Genomic DNA, 17808 nt, shown 5'->3' with positions numbered 1-17808 from the left:
TCGTATATTTATATATTATTGTAATAGATATATTATAAATAAACAAGTATATTTGTTTATAGAACACCTTCATTTATTGTCTAACATGAAAACAGCTTATGAAATCATATTATAATGCTATGAATTGTGCACGAATCATATCTGCTGCGCCAACAGCTTCTCTTCGACTGCCAATGTTTAGCAAATGAGTAAGTAATATATTGTTAGACTGCTTGCATCGGAGGTAACCTTTGACCTGAAGATGGCCGTTGAGCTGACATTTCTAAGTCAGATATCTGTGCTCGCAGCTTTTTGATCTCCATCCGCTGGATATCGATTATCTGCAGAAACACCACAACTCTCAAACAGCAATTTTAATTATCACTTGGTTTCAGCGAAACATCAAATAGTGAAAAAAAATCAGAACGCATTTGCTTAAGGTACATCTCCTGAAAGCTTAAATTAAATAAATATGGGAGCCAAAAATTGCAGATAAGTTAATACGAAACTTACATAATTAAAAAAACAAGACTAGATTAATTACACTGCGCACCATAGAGCCTGAGGCACAGCCTGAGGTACGACCTGAGGTACAGCCTGAGGTGCAGCCTGAGGTACAGCCTGAGGTACAGCCTGAGGTACAGCCTGAGGTACAGCCTGAGGTATGGCCTGAGGTACAGCCTGAGGTACGGCCTGAAGTACGGCCTGAGGTACGGACTAAGGTACGGACTGAGGTATGGCCTGAGATACGGCCTGAGGTACAGCCTGAGGTACGGCCTGAGGTATACCCAATTTCACACCCAATCAATTGTTGAACTTGGCTACCTTAGGGTAGGTATTATTTTTTTAAACAATCGAACAAGGCTGAAAGGATTTTCAATGACCAACTAAGGCCAGAGGGGCAAACTCCATTTGTAGTAACTTTTAGCTCTCTAAACCCATAGACTTGTGTTCCTGGTTATACTTTAGGGTTATATGTTTGGGTTCTGTACATTGCCAGCATATAGATCTTTTTATGTTGACACGATATGCTCTGAGGCTGAACAAAGCGAATAGACAGCGTGACGGTGAGCTTGATCGAGAAACTAGCCTACCTAACACTAAGCATTGTCAATGGAAATTTACAAAATACCAACCTTGCCCTTTTCCACCATGTCCTCTTCCATCATAGCATTCTTGTTCTGGGATGTAACAGCCTGCAGTAGCTGAGAGACGTCTTTGTTGTTCTTTCTGTGGAGCCCAAGAGCTGCCTCTAAATCATGGTTCTTCACTCTGACTATCTTCAACTCCTTTCTCAGGTCATTAATTTCCTTTATTAGTGACACATTTTCCTGCAATTAGGTCATAGCCTTACATTCAAACCCCTTTTATAACTCCAGCAGTCGTGAGCGTCAACTTTTATGACACTGAGGCTAACACTCACAGGCTAGAGCACTAAGCTGACTAGCGTGTACACCCAAGCATGTACACACATGCATGTACACACAAGCATGAACACAAGCGTGTACATGCTAGCATTTGCTCTCCTTTAGAAATTCTCCTCAAGTGTTATGTTTTTGTCAAGAAACTCCAAGTATATATATACTTGAAAGGACATAATTTGTGTATAGACATTTGTTGCCATTGAGAACTGCTTGCGTAATTTATATTAATGAAACTAAACATGCCCTAATCATAGACACATATGAAAAATAACATGTTACTCATGCAAAGGAATGTATATTTGCTAAGGATTCATATAGGTAAAAGGAGACAAATATATATATACATGTATGTATAAAAAATTTGCACTATTTACTATGACATTTAAAATATTGTCAAGTACTCAAGAGTACTTGAGTACTCAAGAGTACTTGAGTACTTGAGTAAATAAGCTATCGTGACTTCGCCATAAAAAACAAAAAAAATTTAAAATATCTAACCAAGCACGTGTTGACTTCTGATTGACTAACCTGCATAATCCTAACATTATCGGCACGATGAATTTCAGAATCCTTGGCCAGCTTTTTCCTGAGGGAAGCGACGGATCTCTCTAGGTGTTCTCTCTGTCTGCTGTATTCGTTTTGTATCTCGGCATCTCCAGTTGCCGTCTCCGTCTGAAACACAAGTAACCTCAATCATGTAGCGCATGTATAAGCATGCAATAAAGACTGTGTAATGCATGAATAAGCATGCAATAAAGACTGTGTAGTGCATGAATAAGCATGCAATAAAGACTGTGTAGTGCATGAATAAACATGCAATAAAGACTGTGTAGTGCATGAATAAGCATGCAATAAAGACTGTGTAGTGCATGAATAAGCATGCAATAAAGACTGTGTAATGCATGAATAAGCATGCAATAAAGACTGTGTAGTGCATGTATAAGCATGCAATAAAGAATGTGTAGTGAATGAATAAGCATGCAATAAAGACTGTGGTGCATGAATAAGCATGCAATAAAGACTGTGTAGTGCATGAATAAACATGCAATAAAGACTGTGTAGTGCAAGAATAAGCATGCAATAAAGACTGTGTAGTGCATGAATAAGCATGCAATAAAAACTGTGTATTGCATGAATAAGCATGCAATAAAGACTGTGTAGTGCATGAATAAACATGCAATAAAGACTGTGTAGTGCAAGAATAAGCATGCAATAAGACTGTGTAATGCATGAATAAGCATGCAATAAAGACTGTGTAACGCATGAATAAGCACGCAATAAAAACTGTGTAGTGCATGAATAAGCATGCAATAAAGACTGTGTAGTGCGTGAATAAGCATACACTAAAGACTGTATAGTGCATGAATAAGCATGCAATAAAGACTGTGTAGTACATGAATAAACATGCAATAAAGACTGTGTAGTGCATGAATAAACATGCAATAAAGACTGTGTAGTGCATGTATAAGCATGCAATAACAACTGTGTAGTGCATGAATAAGCATGCAATAAAGACTGTGTAGTGCATGAATAAACATGCAATAAAGACTGTGTAGTGCATGAATAAACATGCAATAAAGACTGTGTAGTGCATGTATAAGCATGCAATAAAGACTGTGTAATGCATGAATAAGCATGCAATAAAAACTGTGTAGTGCATGAATAAGCATGCAATAAAGACTGTGTAGTGCATGAATAAGCATGCACTAAAGACTGTATAGTGCATGAATAAGCATGCAATAAAGACTGTGTAGTACATGAATAAACATGCAATAAAGACTGTGTAGTGCATGAATAAACATGCAATAAAGACTGTGTAGTGCATGTATAAGCATGCAATAACAACTGTGTAGTGCATGAATAAGCATGCAATAAAGACTGTGTAGTGCATGAATAAACATGCAATAAAGACTGTGTAGTGCATGAATAAACATGCAATAAAGACTGTGTAGTGCATGTATAAGCATGCAATAAAGACTGTGTAATGCATGAATAAGCATGCAATAAAAACTGTGTAGTGCATGAATAAGCATGCAATAAAGACTGTGTAGTGCATGAATAAGCATGCACTAAAGACTGTATAGTGCATGAATAAGCATGCAATAAAGACTGTGTAGTGCATGAACAAACATGCAATAAAGACTGTGTAGTGCAAGTAATAAGTGAGCCAGAGATTACCATCATAGATATAAAATATGGACAAATAAAATGTTTTGCAACATTACACAGACTAAAATGCAAACTAGCAATGATTAATAAAACATTTAATAAAACAATAAATTTCCTGTCAGTAAATTAGCTAAAGGTTTTCTCAAATTTACTTTTAAAAATATTTTTTTAAATGCTAAAACTATTGTAGATACAGTACATAAATGCTGTTTGCAGAGAGCCTGTTGAGTAAAGAATTACAGGTACATCGCAACAAAACATTGGAGAAACCTTAGCAAACCTGTACACAAATAATATATTAAGGAATATTGTAGTTGATTTATGGTTAAACTCAAAATATTTTTCTCCGCAAAGTGTGACTTGAAATGCTTCATTATTTCCGCCATTGCATTTACGTTAATTCAAACCATCAGCAAATATAGTCCACTGCGCGCTAGTAGCAAAAGATGACTAATAGCTCTAACCATACTCCAATCTTGACCAATTAGCAGAACGAATGCATCTGCAAGACAACTTACGATATCCTCCTGCACGTATTTAGTGTAGAGAGCCTTGATGCTGTCCTTGAGTGTCTTCGGTTCTTGAATGAATGCCACACAGTTGTGCAAATCCGTTTTGAATCGCTTAACTACGGCCTCGACATCTCGAACCTTTTGCCTCTCCATGTGCATCTCCTTGTCAGTAGCCTTGAGTTTCTGCCGCAGCTCAGTGATGTTGAGCTCAAGCTGGGTGTTCTGCTTGTGGAACCTCTCCAGCTCACTCTCCATCTACATCACCGATGGACTAGTGGATGCGGTGAATCGGTAGTGAGACACACAATTAGCGCCAATGACTGATAGATTTAAGTGTGTGCAAAATTGACTGCTAACTGGCAGACTGACTGGCAACTCTTGAAGGGAGGAAAGTAATTTAGACAAGACAAGACTCTAGATTCAATCGTTGTGTGAGTGACAAATAATAATGGTAATAGGTAAGAACATGATGGCTCTAATATTAATAACAAAACATCTAACGGTGTGATTTGTCTATTTTCAGACCTCTTGTATTTGCTCCTTCATAGCCTTGATATCAGCTTCTCGTGGTTCAATCTGCTTTTTGAGTTCTTTGATTTTGTAGTCAAGTACAAATTTGAATTTCTCCAGCTCTTGGTTTTTCTTTTTCAGGTCATAGATTCTTTTCTCTTTGTCCTGGTGAGAATAAAGCGTACTAAACTTTCTACATTCATAAGGTAGAAGAGAATAGCATGATTGAAGCGGAGCCGAATTACGATATTAAATTAAGAAAATTATTATTTAGTATAAGAAAAATAACAAATTTAGTTAGTTAATTAATATTAACGAATGAGTTTGAGAACAGTACACGGCTAAAACCATTGACATCATATCCCTATGCATGTATACACGGCTAAACCCATTGACATCATATCCCTATGCATGTATACACGGCTAAAACCATTGACATCATATCCCTATGCATGTATACACGGCTAAAACCATTGACATCATATCCCTATGCATGTATACACAGCTAAACCCATTGACATCATATCCCTATGCATGTATATACACGGCTAAAACCCTTGACATCATATCCCTATGCATGTATACACAGCTAAAACCATTGACATCATATCATGTCATCATATCGTGGCTTGTCATCATATCATGTCATGTCATATCATGGCTTGTCATCATATCATGTCTTGTCATCATATCATGGCTTGTCAAAAAATTCCTTTCAACCTAACTTTTAGCAAAGATAGACATTGCGATAGCCAGACAATGCGATAGCTAGACATTGCGATAGCTAGACAATGTAATAGTTAGACAATGCGATAGCTCGACATCGCGATAGTTAGACAACGCGATAGCTAAACAATGAGATTGCTAGACAATGCGATAGCTAGACATTGTGAAAGCTAAAAATTGTGATAGCTAGACATTGTGATAGCTAACCATTGTGATAGCTAGACATTGCGATAGTAGACAATGTGATAGTTAAACAATGCGATAGCTAGACATTGCGATAGCTAGACACTGCAATAGCTAGACATTGCGATAGCTAGACATGGTGATAGCTAGACATTGCGACAGCTAAACAATGCGATAGATAGACAATGCGATAGCTAGACAATGCGATAGCTAGACATTGCAACAGCTAAACAATGCGATAGCTAAACAATGCGATAGCTAGATAATGCGATAGTTAGACAATGTGATAGCTATAGAATGCGATAGCTAGACAATGCGATAGTTAGACAATGTGATAGCTAGACAATGCGATAGCTAGACATTGCGATAGCTAGACAATGTGATTGCTAGACATTGTGATAACTAGACATTGTGATAGCTAGACAATGCGATAGTTAGACAATGTGATAGCTAGACAATGCGATAGCTAGACAATGTGATAGCTAGACAATGCAATAGCTAGACATTGCGATAGCTAGACAATGTGATTGCTAGACATTGTGATAACTAGACATTGCGATAGCTAGACATTGTGATAGCTAGACATTGTGATAGCTAGACATTGCGATAGCTAGACATTGCGATGGCTAGACATTGTGATAGCTAGACATTGTAGTAGCTAGACATTGCGATAGCTAGACATTGCGATAGCTAGACATTGCTGTAGCTCGGCTGAAAACATTGATGCTGTGCATAGCTACTCAAAGTGTAATAACTAACAACTATTCATAACTCAACCACAAAAACCACTCACAGCTACTAGTAGTGTGATAACTCACAGCTACTCATAACTCAACCACAACAACCACTCACAGCTACTAGTAGTGAGATAACTCACAGCTACTCATAACTCAACCACAACAACCACTCACAGCTACTAGTAGTGTGATAACTCACAGCTACTCATAACTCAACCACAACAACCACTCACAGCTACTAGTAGTGTGATAACTCACAGCTACTCATAACTCAACCACAACAACTACTCACAGCTACTAGTAGTGTGATAACTCACAGCTACTCATAACTCAACCACAACAACCACTCACAGCTACTAGTAGTGTGATAACTCACAGCTACTCATAACTCAACCACGACAACCACTCACAGCTACTACTATTGTGAATAGTTACATCAATATATCTCTCAGTGTTTGTTTGTCCAGTTATAGCAATAAAGTTTTACTAACGAAAAATCCACTTCGCGGAGGATTTGATCTCAGAACCTCTAGTTCTGGAGGTATCACACTTCCCCATTAGACTAAAACACTCAACTAACCATGACGAACAATAATGGTGAAGATATTAATTACATCGTTTAAAATACACATAACGAACATAACGATGTTGCATCACATGTAACAATTACCATCTGGCCTCACTTGGTGAATGCTGGGCGTTGCATGGGTAATAAAAGCAGCTTATAAACAGTTGAAGGTAATGTAGTGTAACGGTAATGCAGTAGGTAAAGTATTATTTATAAACTGTTTTATTATATGCGCAATGCAGGGCATTTAGTTAGTAACATACTAAAACTAGCTATAGTTGTCAGACTATATAAGTAAGGTTTTTATTTTAAAATTCTTGTGTAAACTTTGGTGAATATTTTAAAGTTTTTCAAACTTTCTCATAATATAACATCTCATCTATCTAAACATTTAGAAAATTTAAAATCGGTTTATTGGTCTGTGATATACTGCCGATTTTGTCGATATATCGCCGATGTCAAAGACAATATGATAGCCAATAAAACACTTGTAAACACAATAGCATAGCATGACATGACACCCTATGTTTACTGACTTGCAGAAATATACTAAACTGTTTTAGTGTTTTGAATACTTCATCTCTCTTAGCTTGTCTCTTTTCATCAGTCATATTGTAATAATACATACGATACCTCTGACTGTTGTTTTTGGCTTTTTTATAAACTTTTACCTTGTTTCAATTTAGACGACATTTTTCTTAAAAGCCTATTAGAAATGGCATATGTTAGTTGTAACAGTACCGTATTATACCAGGTAGTCTGCATAGCTATTATACCAGGTAGCCTGCATAGCTATTATAGTGCTTTATTTTTAAACTGATTTAAATAAAACATTACTGTTTAGTTGATGTATAGAAACTATTAAATTAAAAGAGTTTTAATTTAAATAAAATTGCATCAATATACAATAAATCTATCTATATTTATTGAACAATATTTCAATATTATTTCTTTACTAATTCTACTAAGTGCGAAAACTAGTGACTTTTCATGTGACTGATTAAATTATTGATAACTAACATTGGAAACACTAATAAATATTTTATAGAATATGAACAATAAGTATGTACTTACAGCAGTGGTAATCTGAGCCTAATATGTGATATTTTAATGTAGTGTTGTACTAGCTATATGAAATACTTGTCAGATATTATATTAAACAAAAACTATTCAATTTCATAAGAAAATGAAAAAATTATAATGTAGAAACAGTATAATATTTATATTCGTATTATTAAAAAAAAAGTAATTAGTTTTTTAATGCTTGCTTTGCTATATCGTTATTTACTAAGAAAATAACAAATCGCAAGAATATCTCAAAAGCGCATTGACTTACTTATATCTTAATTAACTTACAATATATCGACAAAATCGGTAATATATCATACGTACCGATATGAATATCCGGACCAACGGAACGATTTTAAAATTTTTTAAACGTTTAGATAGATGAGATGTTGATTAGATAGATAGATGAGTAAAGCACATAGTAAATAGTATATTATAGAAAAACTTAATTTTAAATCTAAATTTACTACTAGTATTTGTGTTTGTTTACATTGCAAATCACTAACGGAATTGTAGCCATGCATACACTAAAGTGTAACAATTGTGACGATCCTCCCTGCTCATACTGTACATATCCTTATCAATATTACTTCGATATATTAAAAAAGGTGTAAAACCAGTCCATCTTATTGAAATTAAGTGAGAGTAATACACTATGATCTTTTAATGATAATTTTAAATTAGTGCTGCCGGCGTGATAATCATAGTTGACTAAGCGTGTCAAGTTTATGATCTAAGTATGTTTGTAACACCGGTTTTTCAAGACTAGCGCAAGAACAATTTTTAGAAATGAGCCTATCACTATCAGTGTTGTTAATAACAGTAAAACTGGTGCTTAGAGATTAAATTGCTTGTTAATTATATTTAAACGGTAACAAAAGCTGTTTCACTTTATTTTGAAAAAATTTTGAAATTTTTTTAAAAATACAGATAACAACAATGATGAAACTGAATGATATTCACAGACGCATTATCATCGTGACCTCAACGACCAACAAAACATGCATTTTAATTTCATTTTATGTTAATATTCATTATATTGTGGAATTTATGATAGAATAAAATGTGGGGATTATGAGAATAAAAAACTTTTGTGTATATCTTTAGTCAAATTTTAATGGATGTTCCGGAATCTAGCGATTCTCATGATAAAAAATTATACCCATGTGTTCCTTTTGCATGAGATATTTTTAGAACAACCAAAATTGCTTTTCACCTGAATAGTTTCATCCCTTTCCTGAATCTCTTTCTTGAGCCCTAGTATATCCTTCTGAAGATTAGCAATAACTCCATTCAGCTTGGCAACTTCTGTTTGAGACTTCTTGATTTCTTCTTTGTGCCCTTCAATTTCCTTTTCTAGAGACGTGAACTGAAACCATCAAATAACTAAAGCCTAACAATCTCCACTGATGCTATTAAAAAATGACGGCTGTATGAAATGGCTTAAGAAGTGCTCTTCCGAACAATAATTCGAGAGACCACAAGCGTTTTCAAACTTCATCATCTACATGTAGATTCTAGATGGTCTAGATGACTCGCGGATATGGTAATACTGCAGTGAGATGAGCAAGCCTGTTTTTCTCATTCTTCCACCCAGCCTATAACACACTGTTTATGTTATAACCTGTCACCCACAGAATTAAACATTCTCGTAACTACACATTTTATTAGAAAAGCAAAATTGTTTGATGTTTGATGGCAAAACAAGCGTACAGACAGACAGACAGACATAAAAACTTGGGTAATTCAGACATTAATGTGATGCCCAGTTTCAGTACCTTTTTGGTTAGAATCCCGGTCTCTCCTTTGAGACGACTGTTAGCCTCTTTCTCATCCCGCAGACGTCTTTCATACTTGTTTTTGATATCAAGGATTTCTCTATCTGCATCCTCCTCAATCTGTCGTCTCGTCTCTTCATATTCTTTCTGGTTCTGTCGGCTCTCATCCATGGCTTGCTCATACTGCTGATTCTTTTCTTCCAACTTGCTGCAAGTACGAATCTTAAACCATAGTCATATCTAGATAGTATTCATAGTTAAACCATAGTCATATATACATAGTAGTCATAGTTAAACCCAAGTCATGTCTATGCAGTAGTCATAGTTAAACCCAAGTCATGTCTATGCAGTAGTCATAGTTAAACCATAGCCATATCTGCATAGTAGTCATAGTTAAACCAGTCATATCTACATAGCAGTCATAGTTAAACCATAGTCATGTCTATGCAGTAGTCATAGTTAAACCATAGTCATATCTAGACAGTAGTCATATTAAACCATAGTCGTGTCTATGCAGAAGTCATAGTTAAACCATAGTCATATCTACATAGTAGTCATAGTTAAACCCAAGTCATGTCTATGCAGTAGTCATAGTTAAACCCAAGTTATGTCTATGCAGTAGTCATAGTTAAACCATAGCCATATCTACATAGTAGTCATAGTTAAATCACAGTCATATCTACATCGTAGTCATAGTTAAACCATAGCCATATCTACATAGTAGTCATGGTTAAACCATGGTCATATCTACATAGTACTCATAGTTAAACCCAAGTCATGTCTATGCAGTAGTCATCGTTAAACCCAAGTTATGTCTATGCAGTAGTCATAGTTAAACCATAGCCATATCTACATAGTAGTCATAGTTAAACCGTAGTCATATCTACATAATAACAAAGTACCTGTTGTAGTGCTCTTCAAGCTCTTGCTGAGCCTTGTTGCTCTTATCTTCCAGCTCTGCCAGTTGTTTCTCATAGTCTTCTTGCATCCTCATGCTACGCGTCTGCAGCTCTTGGTACTTCTCATACTCCAACATCAGCTTCTGGTTGTTGGCTGACTCTGCAACATACAAAAGCCATTTAGTCTGAATAACTGAGATGAAAAACCTATATATTGATTAGAAAGATGAAAAAACTAGATAAGCTATACCAACATAGCGTACTGGACCGCGTGCAAGATCTTTAAGAGTGAATACACTCTAAAAGACTAGCTATTCAACAAATGTAGAGAATAAGCACTAAAGAAAACAAGCTTCTAGCAAGTGCAGACACTAAAACCATTAAAAGTTTTTTTTATTTGAAGTTTTAATCGCTGCTTTAGATTTGCAAATTGTGATGAAAAGAACATGGTAACCTACCGAGCTCTCGTACTTCATTGCTCTGCTTCTCCATAAGCTCTTGCGTTTTTTCTTCATGTTTTGCCTCTTCCTTGTCTTTGTCTGTCTTGAGCACTTGGTTTTTAGTTTTGAGTGACTCCATTTCTTGGATGAACTTTTCCGTCAGCTCCTTAATCTTGTCATTGTAGTTCATATCTTTGAGTCTGAGCTGGTAATCATTTTCCATTCTCAACTCCTCGACTCTCTGCACCAACTCGCGCATTGTTGAGTTCTAAAGATAATAGAAGTAAGACCATGATGAAGTGTTGTATGTTATGATAAACTGTTTTGCAGAATCATCTAAAATGAGCTAATATCAGACATGAGTTAATTTTAGACATGAACTCATATCAGACATGAACTAATATCAGACATGAACTAATATCAAAAGTGAACTCATATCAGACATGAACTAATATCAGACATGAACTAATATCAGACATGAACTAATATCAGACATGAACCCATATCAGACATGAGCTCATATCAGACATGAACTAATATCAAACATGAACTAATATCAGACATGAACTCATATCAGTCATGAGCTCATATCAGACATGAACTAATATCAGACATGAGCTCATATCAGACATGAACTAATATTAAACGTGAACTAATATCAGACATGAACTAATATCAGACATGAACTAATATTAAACGTGAACTAATATCAGACATGAACTCATATCAGTCATGAGCTCATATCAGACATGAACTAATATCAGACATGAACTCATATCAGACATGAACTAATATCAGACATGAGCTCATATCAGACATGAACTAATATCAGACATGAGCTCATATCAGACATGAACTAATATCAGACATGAACTAATATCAAACGTGAGCTAATATCAGACATGAACTCATATCAGTCATGAGCTCATATCAAACATGAACTAATATCAGAAATGAACTAATATCAAACGTGAACTCATATCAAACATGAACTAATATCAGACATGAACTAATATCAAACATGAACTAATATCAAACACAAGCTAATATCAGACACAAGCTAATATCGCATGAGCTGATGGAAGGTGGTAGATGAGTTTATTGTAAAAAAAATTTCCAAACTTTTTATAATATTTCTAGACAATGCCTTGCCTGAATACGCCTTTAAATATCATATGGCATATTATTGGGATGAGATGAAAAAGCAAAGATGCTTATCATATAAAGACTATATGAAAAGAGGAATCATCACTTTAATATCTCATTTTACCTTCTCTTCCAAGTCACTTTTGGTAATGAGAATCTCTTCTGCCCAGCCAACATCTTTCTCTCTCTTAAGAGTCCGCCCTTCTCTATCCTGTATCTTCCATATCATGATAGTTGAGTCCTCCGACACGGTAATCAGGTATAAATCATCAAATGTGATCTTCATTTTAACTAAAGAAAACCTTTAGCAATGTAGTTTTAGTATTTTGCACAAACAAATTGCAAATACAGATAGCAGATACAAAACATGTGTTTCAAATGCTAAGCTTTTAAAATATTTTCCCTAATGTCAAGGTATGATTTTGATGCCATATCTGATGTTCATCAAACTTGCTTACTGTTTAGCTTAGTAGTGTCTCCTTGAATAAAAAGCATTATAGATGTTCACCTATAGGTTTGGAGTGTCCATGGTATTCCTGCCACTCTCCTGGGTTTGTAAGGGGAAATTTAAGAGATCTGAGAGTGCCAGCTGAAGTGCCAGAAAAAAGCATTCTACCAGAATGCGACAGAGCGACAGCTGTGAATGTAACGTCTTCGGATGACACATCTCTCAAGATCTGCACATGAAACACTTAACTGTCATTTTAACAAAGAATATAAGAAAAGTTGAAAAGTCCACAGACTTATATTGAGAGTGCAGTGATAATTCGTAGTTGTTAAAACAGGATGCTAAAGCTCATGTAAACCACTTGTGACAAACAGAAACAAAAAAATAATCATATGCTTTTAGAGTTTGCAACTGACCAAAATAGTAAAAGAAAATGAAAAAAATGTGAATTCGTCATTGTAATTTTAAATAACTGAGTAATATTACCTTATAGTAGTACCTTATATATCATTATATTGCTTTACATCGTGTTATCTCGTATTACATTGTGTTACCTCATATTACATTGTGTTGCCTTGTATTGCATTGTGTTACCTCATATTAAATTGTGTTACCTTGTATTACGGTCGATCAAACTTACTATGACCACTAAATGTTTCTTCAGTACTCTATGTTACACACTAGGTATGTGATTACAGAAAGCAAAATGGCAGATAGATTTGGTATGTCAAGTATAAAAACATAGCATGTAGAATGAATGATGTCCAATTAGTCTTAGCATTGGACTATAGTTTTTTGCTAAACTGCCATTCCTTTGTGCGATTAGACAGCACATTACATACAATATTTGCAGTCTATGTGTAAAGGAACCCTAGCTATAAAACAAAAAACTATCAACTGTTAGGACTACATCTATCACAAAATATATGTGATTCAAAATTTCACTGATGCAACAACAGCGAACTATGTTTACCATTATTCAGTTAAAACGCATAATAATAATCACACTATAATGGATTTTGCATGGCTAAATTGATCGCAAAGTACACGTACCTGGGAATCATTGATCTCTTTGATCGTTTTATCTGATCCGACGGCATATATGTTCTTGCCATCGGGTGTAATGGTTACGCCGCTATAGCTGCATGACTTGAGCACACTCTCCCCTATCCTCTTACCAGAGTAGGCATCCCATTCATACACTGCGCCGTCCATCCCACAAGATATGATCTTGCTGTCATCGGCGCTCCACACAACTGACCTTACCTTGCCGTTGTGTCCCTTCAGGCTAGAGACATTCTCAAAGGTTGTGGAAGAATGAATGGAAATGATGGTGCTGTTAACAGCGGCAAAGAAGTGACCGCCATGGCTGAAGGCACACTGAAATAGGCATCAAATAATGGATTAGATGAACGTGTAAAGCAAGTTGTTATGTTTACTTATTCCAATAATAAAGAGATATGGAACGACTTGGTTGCGCGGTCTGTAACAAAGACCGTTAGAGTATATTTCTATATTAGCCAAATCAATGCCATCTTACAAGTGACAACAAGACATTAAAATAGGGATAGTGAAATAGATGAAATTTAATCAATATCGACAATCCATCACTGGTCTTGGTTCGTTAGACTAGAGTTTAGCCGAACTTTTTATATTTACCTGCCTAATCAAGCCTAAGGACAGTTTCCATATTCACTATAGAGCATTATCAACTTTGTTGTCTAAATCTGGAGTACTCACCTCTTTCTTGTGTAAACCTGGAATGCTTGCTTCTTAGTTGTATAAGCCAAGAATATTCACCTGTTTGTTGTATTAACCTAGAATACTCACCTCTTTGCATCCTCGAATGGGAAACTCCTTGAAAGTTCTGATATCATCAATAAGAAGATTCATTAGCCTGAGCTTGTCGCTGAACCCAACACAGATGTACAGGCCAGATGGATGAAGAGCAATGCTAAATGCCTCCTCAGCAAACTCTTTATATAATTCCAAGTTGCTAACAATGTCAAAAACATAGTTTGATTATCTTAGGTTTGTCTCCCTTGACTACAGACATTTTCAATGATTTGATTATATTAGTCTTTTTACCATAAAACAAATTTAAAATACCAAAAAATTTAAAAGAAAATCTGCATACAGGATTAGTCTTATACTACTTCAATAAAAAGAGGCATCTCAGGATTTCATCAGAAAACAATCGCCATACACCAGCACAAAAACATAACTCACAAAAAGATTTATTTTTGTAGATTGTACGCTGCAACTGAAATCTTATCGAGGTGTAAAAAACTATTTTCATTGTGTCTGATCAACATTCCAGCAGCGCAGTAAATCATAGTAATTATCTACTTGCCAGGTTTCGTAATTCCAGATCCTGACTGAGCGATCATTGGAGCATGTCGCCACAAGAGGCTTTCGTAGGCAAACATCCAGACCAGTAACTTGTCCAGAATGAAATGATTGAGCTAGCAACTCAAAATATGTCTGTTCTCCTTGTTGCTACAACATACACATATCTATAAATGCTTGCCACCCGTATCAACGGAAATAATAAGTTGAAGATATTGTACTATGAGCCTAATGATGCATGTATTAAACGCATGCTTATGAGAACACGCTACGCAAACAAGACTACTGCATCATCTACAAGCGTGCAAAGGTCTGAGACTAGGGACGTCACAAGATCCAAACCTTGAAGCCTTAGTGATGACCTTAAATTAGTTGTGCATTAAGTTCAGAACACAGTTTTGACAGTTTTTAAAAAGAAAAAAAATGAGGTGCAGCTAAAAGATAAAAACCTTTCCTAGCTCTGCAGTTGACATTGTGATCTGGTAAAGTTGACAGGCATCGGTTATCACTACCAATGTTTCCTCAGATGGGCTGACCGCCATAGCACTGACAATCTGTTGCTCAGCCTTGCTTGGGTCAGCACTGTTGCTATCTTGGGCAATCTTGATCTCCCTCGCCTAGACATATAAACATTTAAAATACAAAATTTCTCTAAACAAAAAACGTATATTATTTTATTCATATATCTTAAAAGCGCAACATCCAAATGAAATAAAATAAAAAAATTTCTAGAAGAGTCTTGCTAGAAAGATTTCATACGAGCTACAAGAAAAAACAATCTGTCAATATTTTTTACTGACCAATTGCTATTTTAGTTTTACTCAACCAGCACTTGCTTAGTTTTACTCAACAAGTACTTGTTTAGTTTTACTCAACAAGTACTTGTTTAGTTTTACCGAACAAAATTACAAACTCACCTTTTTGAAGTATTCCTTATCATCGGTTTTCTCAAACCAGGCAACAGTGCCAGGACCGCAGGAGCAGGCAAAGCCCTTGGAGAAGGCAACGATGGACGTTATCTGAGGCGGACCAAGATTGGACGAATCATTCAAACCACTCACAGTCATTTTCCTATAAATATCGCTAGCTAGTAACTTATGAATTTATATGAAATAATAACTAAGTAATAACTTTGAGAACTCGGTTACCTTGTGGGATAGTCAATTGTGGTTATAAACATGAGTAAGTAGATATATACTAACGTTTCAGACTCTTTCACTTGCATGGTCAGGTTGAACTCGTTTTTTAATTCTCCTGACTCAAAAAGAAGAAGTTTGCCATTGTCTGTACCAACAACGACACGCTCATCTGAAACCCACGCCTGGCACAGGTAGTTCTGCAGCTCCAACTTTTGAACAGCAAATTGCTTTAAGTTTCCTTCGCTGTATCTGAAGAGCTTGAACACCCCATTACCAACAACACATATTTGTGTGTTGTCTTGGGGATTAAAAGTTACCTGTGATAAGTAGAAGCTCAAACTATACACATAAGGTAGAAAAGTTTATTGAAGAAAGCCAGTGTATGCCGATACATATACGGGTGATTTCTAATGTCCCATGGCGCGAGTGGCACAACCGACAAACCATTAATTTCCTCGCCCAACAAATTGCTGACTTGGAAGTGAACTTCTTGAACAGTAATTAAAACTGTTCGTGCAAGCTATAACGCTTTAAAGCGCAAGAAAGCTAAAAACTGACCAAACACTGCATGAAAACCAAGAGAATATTTTACACATTCACAATAACTAACTTTGAAAGTTTAATTGTATAACTGTTACCTGATAGACTGAGGGCATTCCTTGCGGGTTGCTCGTGCGAATGGTCGCCATTATTTTTGCTTTTTCCCATGTCCAGTAAAGCAGAGTCCAGTCAGGTTTACCTCCTTGTGCTATCAGGTACTTAGAGTCAGGAGAAAAGGCCAAACTCACATATTCTTTAGACTCAACTTCAGAAGAGCTCAAAACCTTTTTTCGCCTTAGAGAATGCAAATCGTAGATGGTGATACTGGCACGCTCTCCTTTTTCAGCAATAGCCACATATCGACGATTTGGACTAACAGCAATGGCAGTCATAGAATTATCTTTTTCACTAACTGGTATAAATTTCTGCAATTTCTGATCAATGTTGTACAAAACACAGTTGGCTCCCGAGGTATATACAATGGTCTGCTCATCTTGGTAGCAAATGTTTCCAGCAACATCACTTCTCACACCTAAGATGTGACGAGCTTGAGCAATAGCAATTGACATCCTTGATGTCTTTCACACTACAATACAATACATATATATTGTTTTTAAATTCATCCGAAACGCTTCACTCAAAAGTTTAAAATCATTTGAAGCATTCTATTTTGTAAAATGGGATGGTTTGCTTATATTTGAAATTAACACTAACAGCAACTTTTTCAAATATGTATTAGTTTGGTTCACTAGAATAGACATTCACATACATAGGAGCACTGCATGGCATCGTCACCATTTGAACGATTGCACATCGAACAAAGAAAACTTTTATTAAAGCTAGCAATAAAACTGTCGCGTAGCAACAATACTTACGTTTTTAAAACTGAGTTTTTGATAATTAAACGACTAAATGGCGGTTCTATACAAGCTATACGTGAATGTATCACTTGTTAGAATCTTACCTCAGATCTTACCTCAGATAATTTAGAACACTCTAAAAAACTAAAAGTGTACATTTAATACTTTAGTTGATGTAAAAGAAATTTAAACTATTTAATAAAGCATTACATCTACCCCTGTTTAAAATGCTTACGTTAGATCAATGGTAGCTTTCACTGTGAGTGAGTTAGACAACCAGTTTTGTTGAAGCGTTGCCCAATAGGATAATTCGGCGGGACTGACTCCTCGCTT

General features: G+C 35.8%; 1 protein-coding gene across 1 annotated transcript; it reads right to left on the bottom strand.

Annotated features, from left to right (window-relative positions):
* Positions 1–36: 36 nt before the first annotated feature.
* On the bottom strand, positions 37–17802 carry LOC137391158 (cilia- and flagella-associated protein 57-like). Its single transcript, XM_068077532.1, has 19 exons — positions 17711–17802; positions 16714–17201; positions 16139–16392; positions 15854–16007; positions 15386–15553; positions 14941–15086; positions 14418–14583; positions 13641–13967; positions 12648–12816; positions 12264–12430; positions 11012–11261; positions 10557–10713; positions 9655–9862; positions 9093–9245; positions 4610–4759; positions 4091–4339; positions 1932–2075; positions 1116–1310; positions 37–320 (listed from the first exon to the last, which is right to left on the bottom strand). The coding sequence occupies exons 2-19, from the start codon at positions 17182–17184 to the stop codon at positions 204–206; spliced, it is 3645 nt and encodes a 1214-aa protein (XP_067933633.1). The 5' UTR covers positions 17185–17201; positions 17711–17802; the 3' UTR covers positions 37–203.
* Positions 17803–17808: the final 6 nt, after the last annotated feature.

The sequence above is a fragment of the Watersipora subatra genome, chromosome 1 (genome assembly GCF_963576615.1).
Source record: "Watersipora subatra chromosome 1, tzWatSuba1.1, whole genome shotgun sequence".
NCBI lineage: Eukaryota > Metazoa > Bryozoa > Gymnolaemata > Cheilostomatida > Watersiporidae > Watersipora > Watersipora subatra.
Note: the sequence above shows the minus strand (reverse complement) of the source record. Positions and strands in the feature narration are given on the sequence as shown.

Bases quoted from the DNA above. Each gene is read 5' to 3' on its own strand.
- LOC137391158 (XM_068077532.1), bottom strand. From the start codon at position 17,184: ATGTCAATTGCTATTGCTCAAGCTCGTCACATCTTAGGTGTGAGAAGT. The intron at 10,714-11,011 runs GTAGGTTACCAT...TGTATGTTGCAG, and splicing joins CAATGAAGTACGAGAGCTCG to AGTCAGCCAACAACCAGAAG. The intron at 4,340-4,609 runs GTCTGAAAATAG...TCGGTGATGTAG, and splicing joins TGAAGGAGCAAATACAAGAG to ATGGAGAGTGAGCTGGAGAG.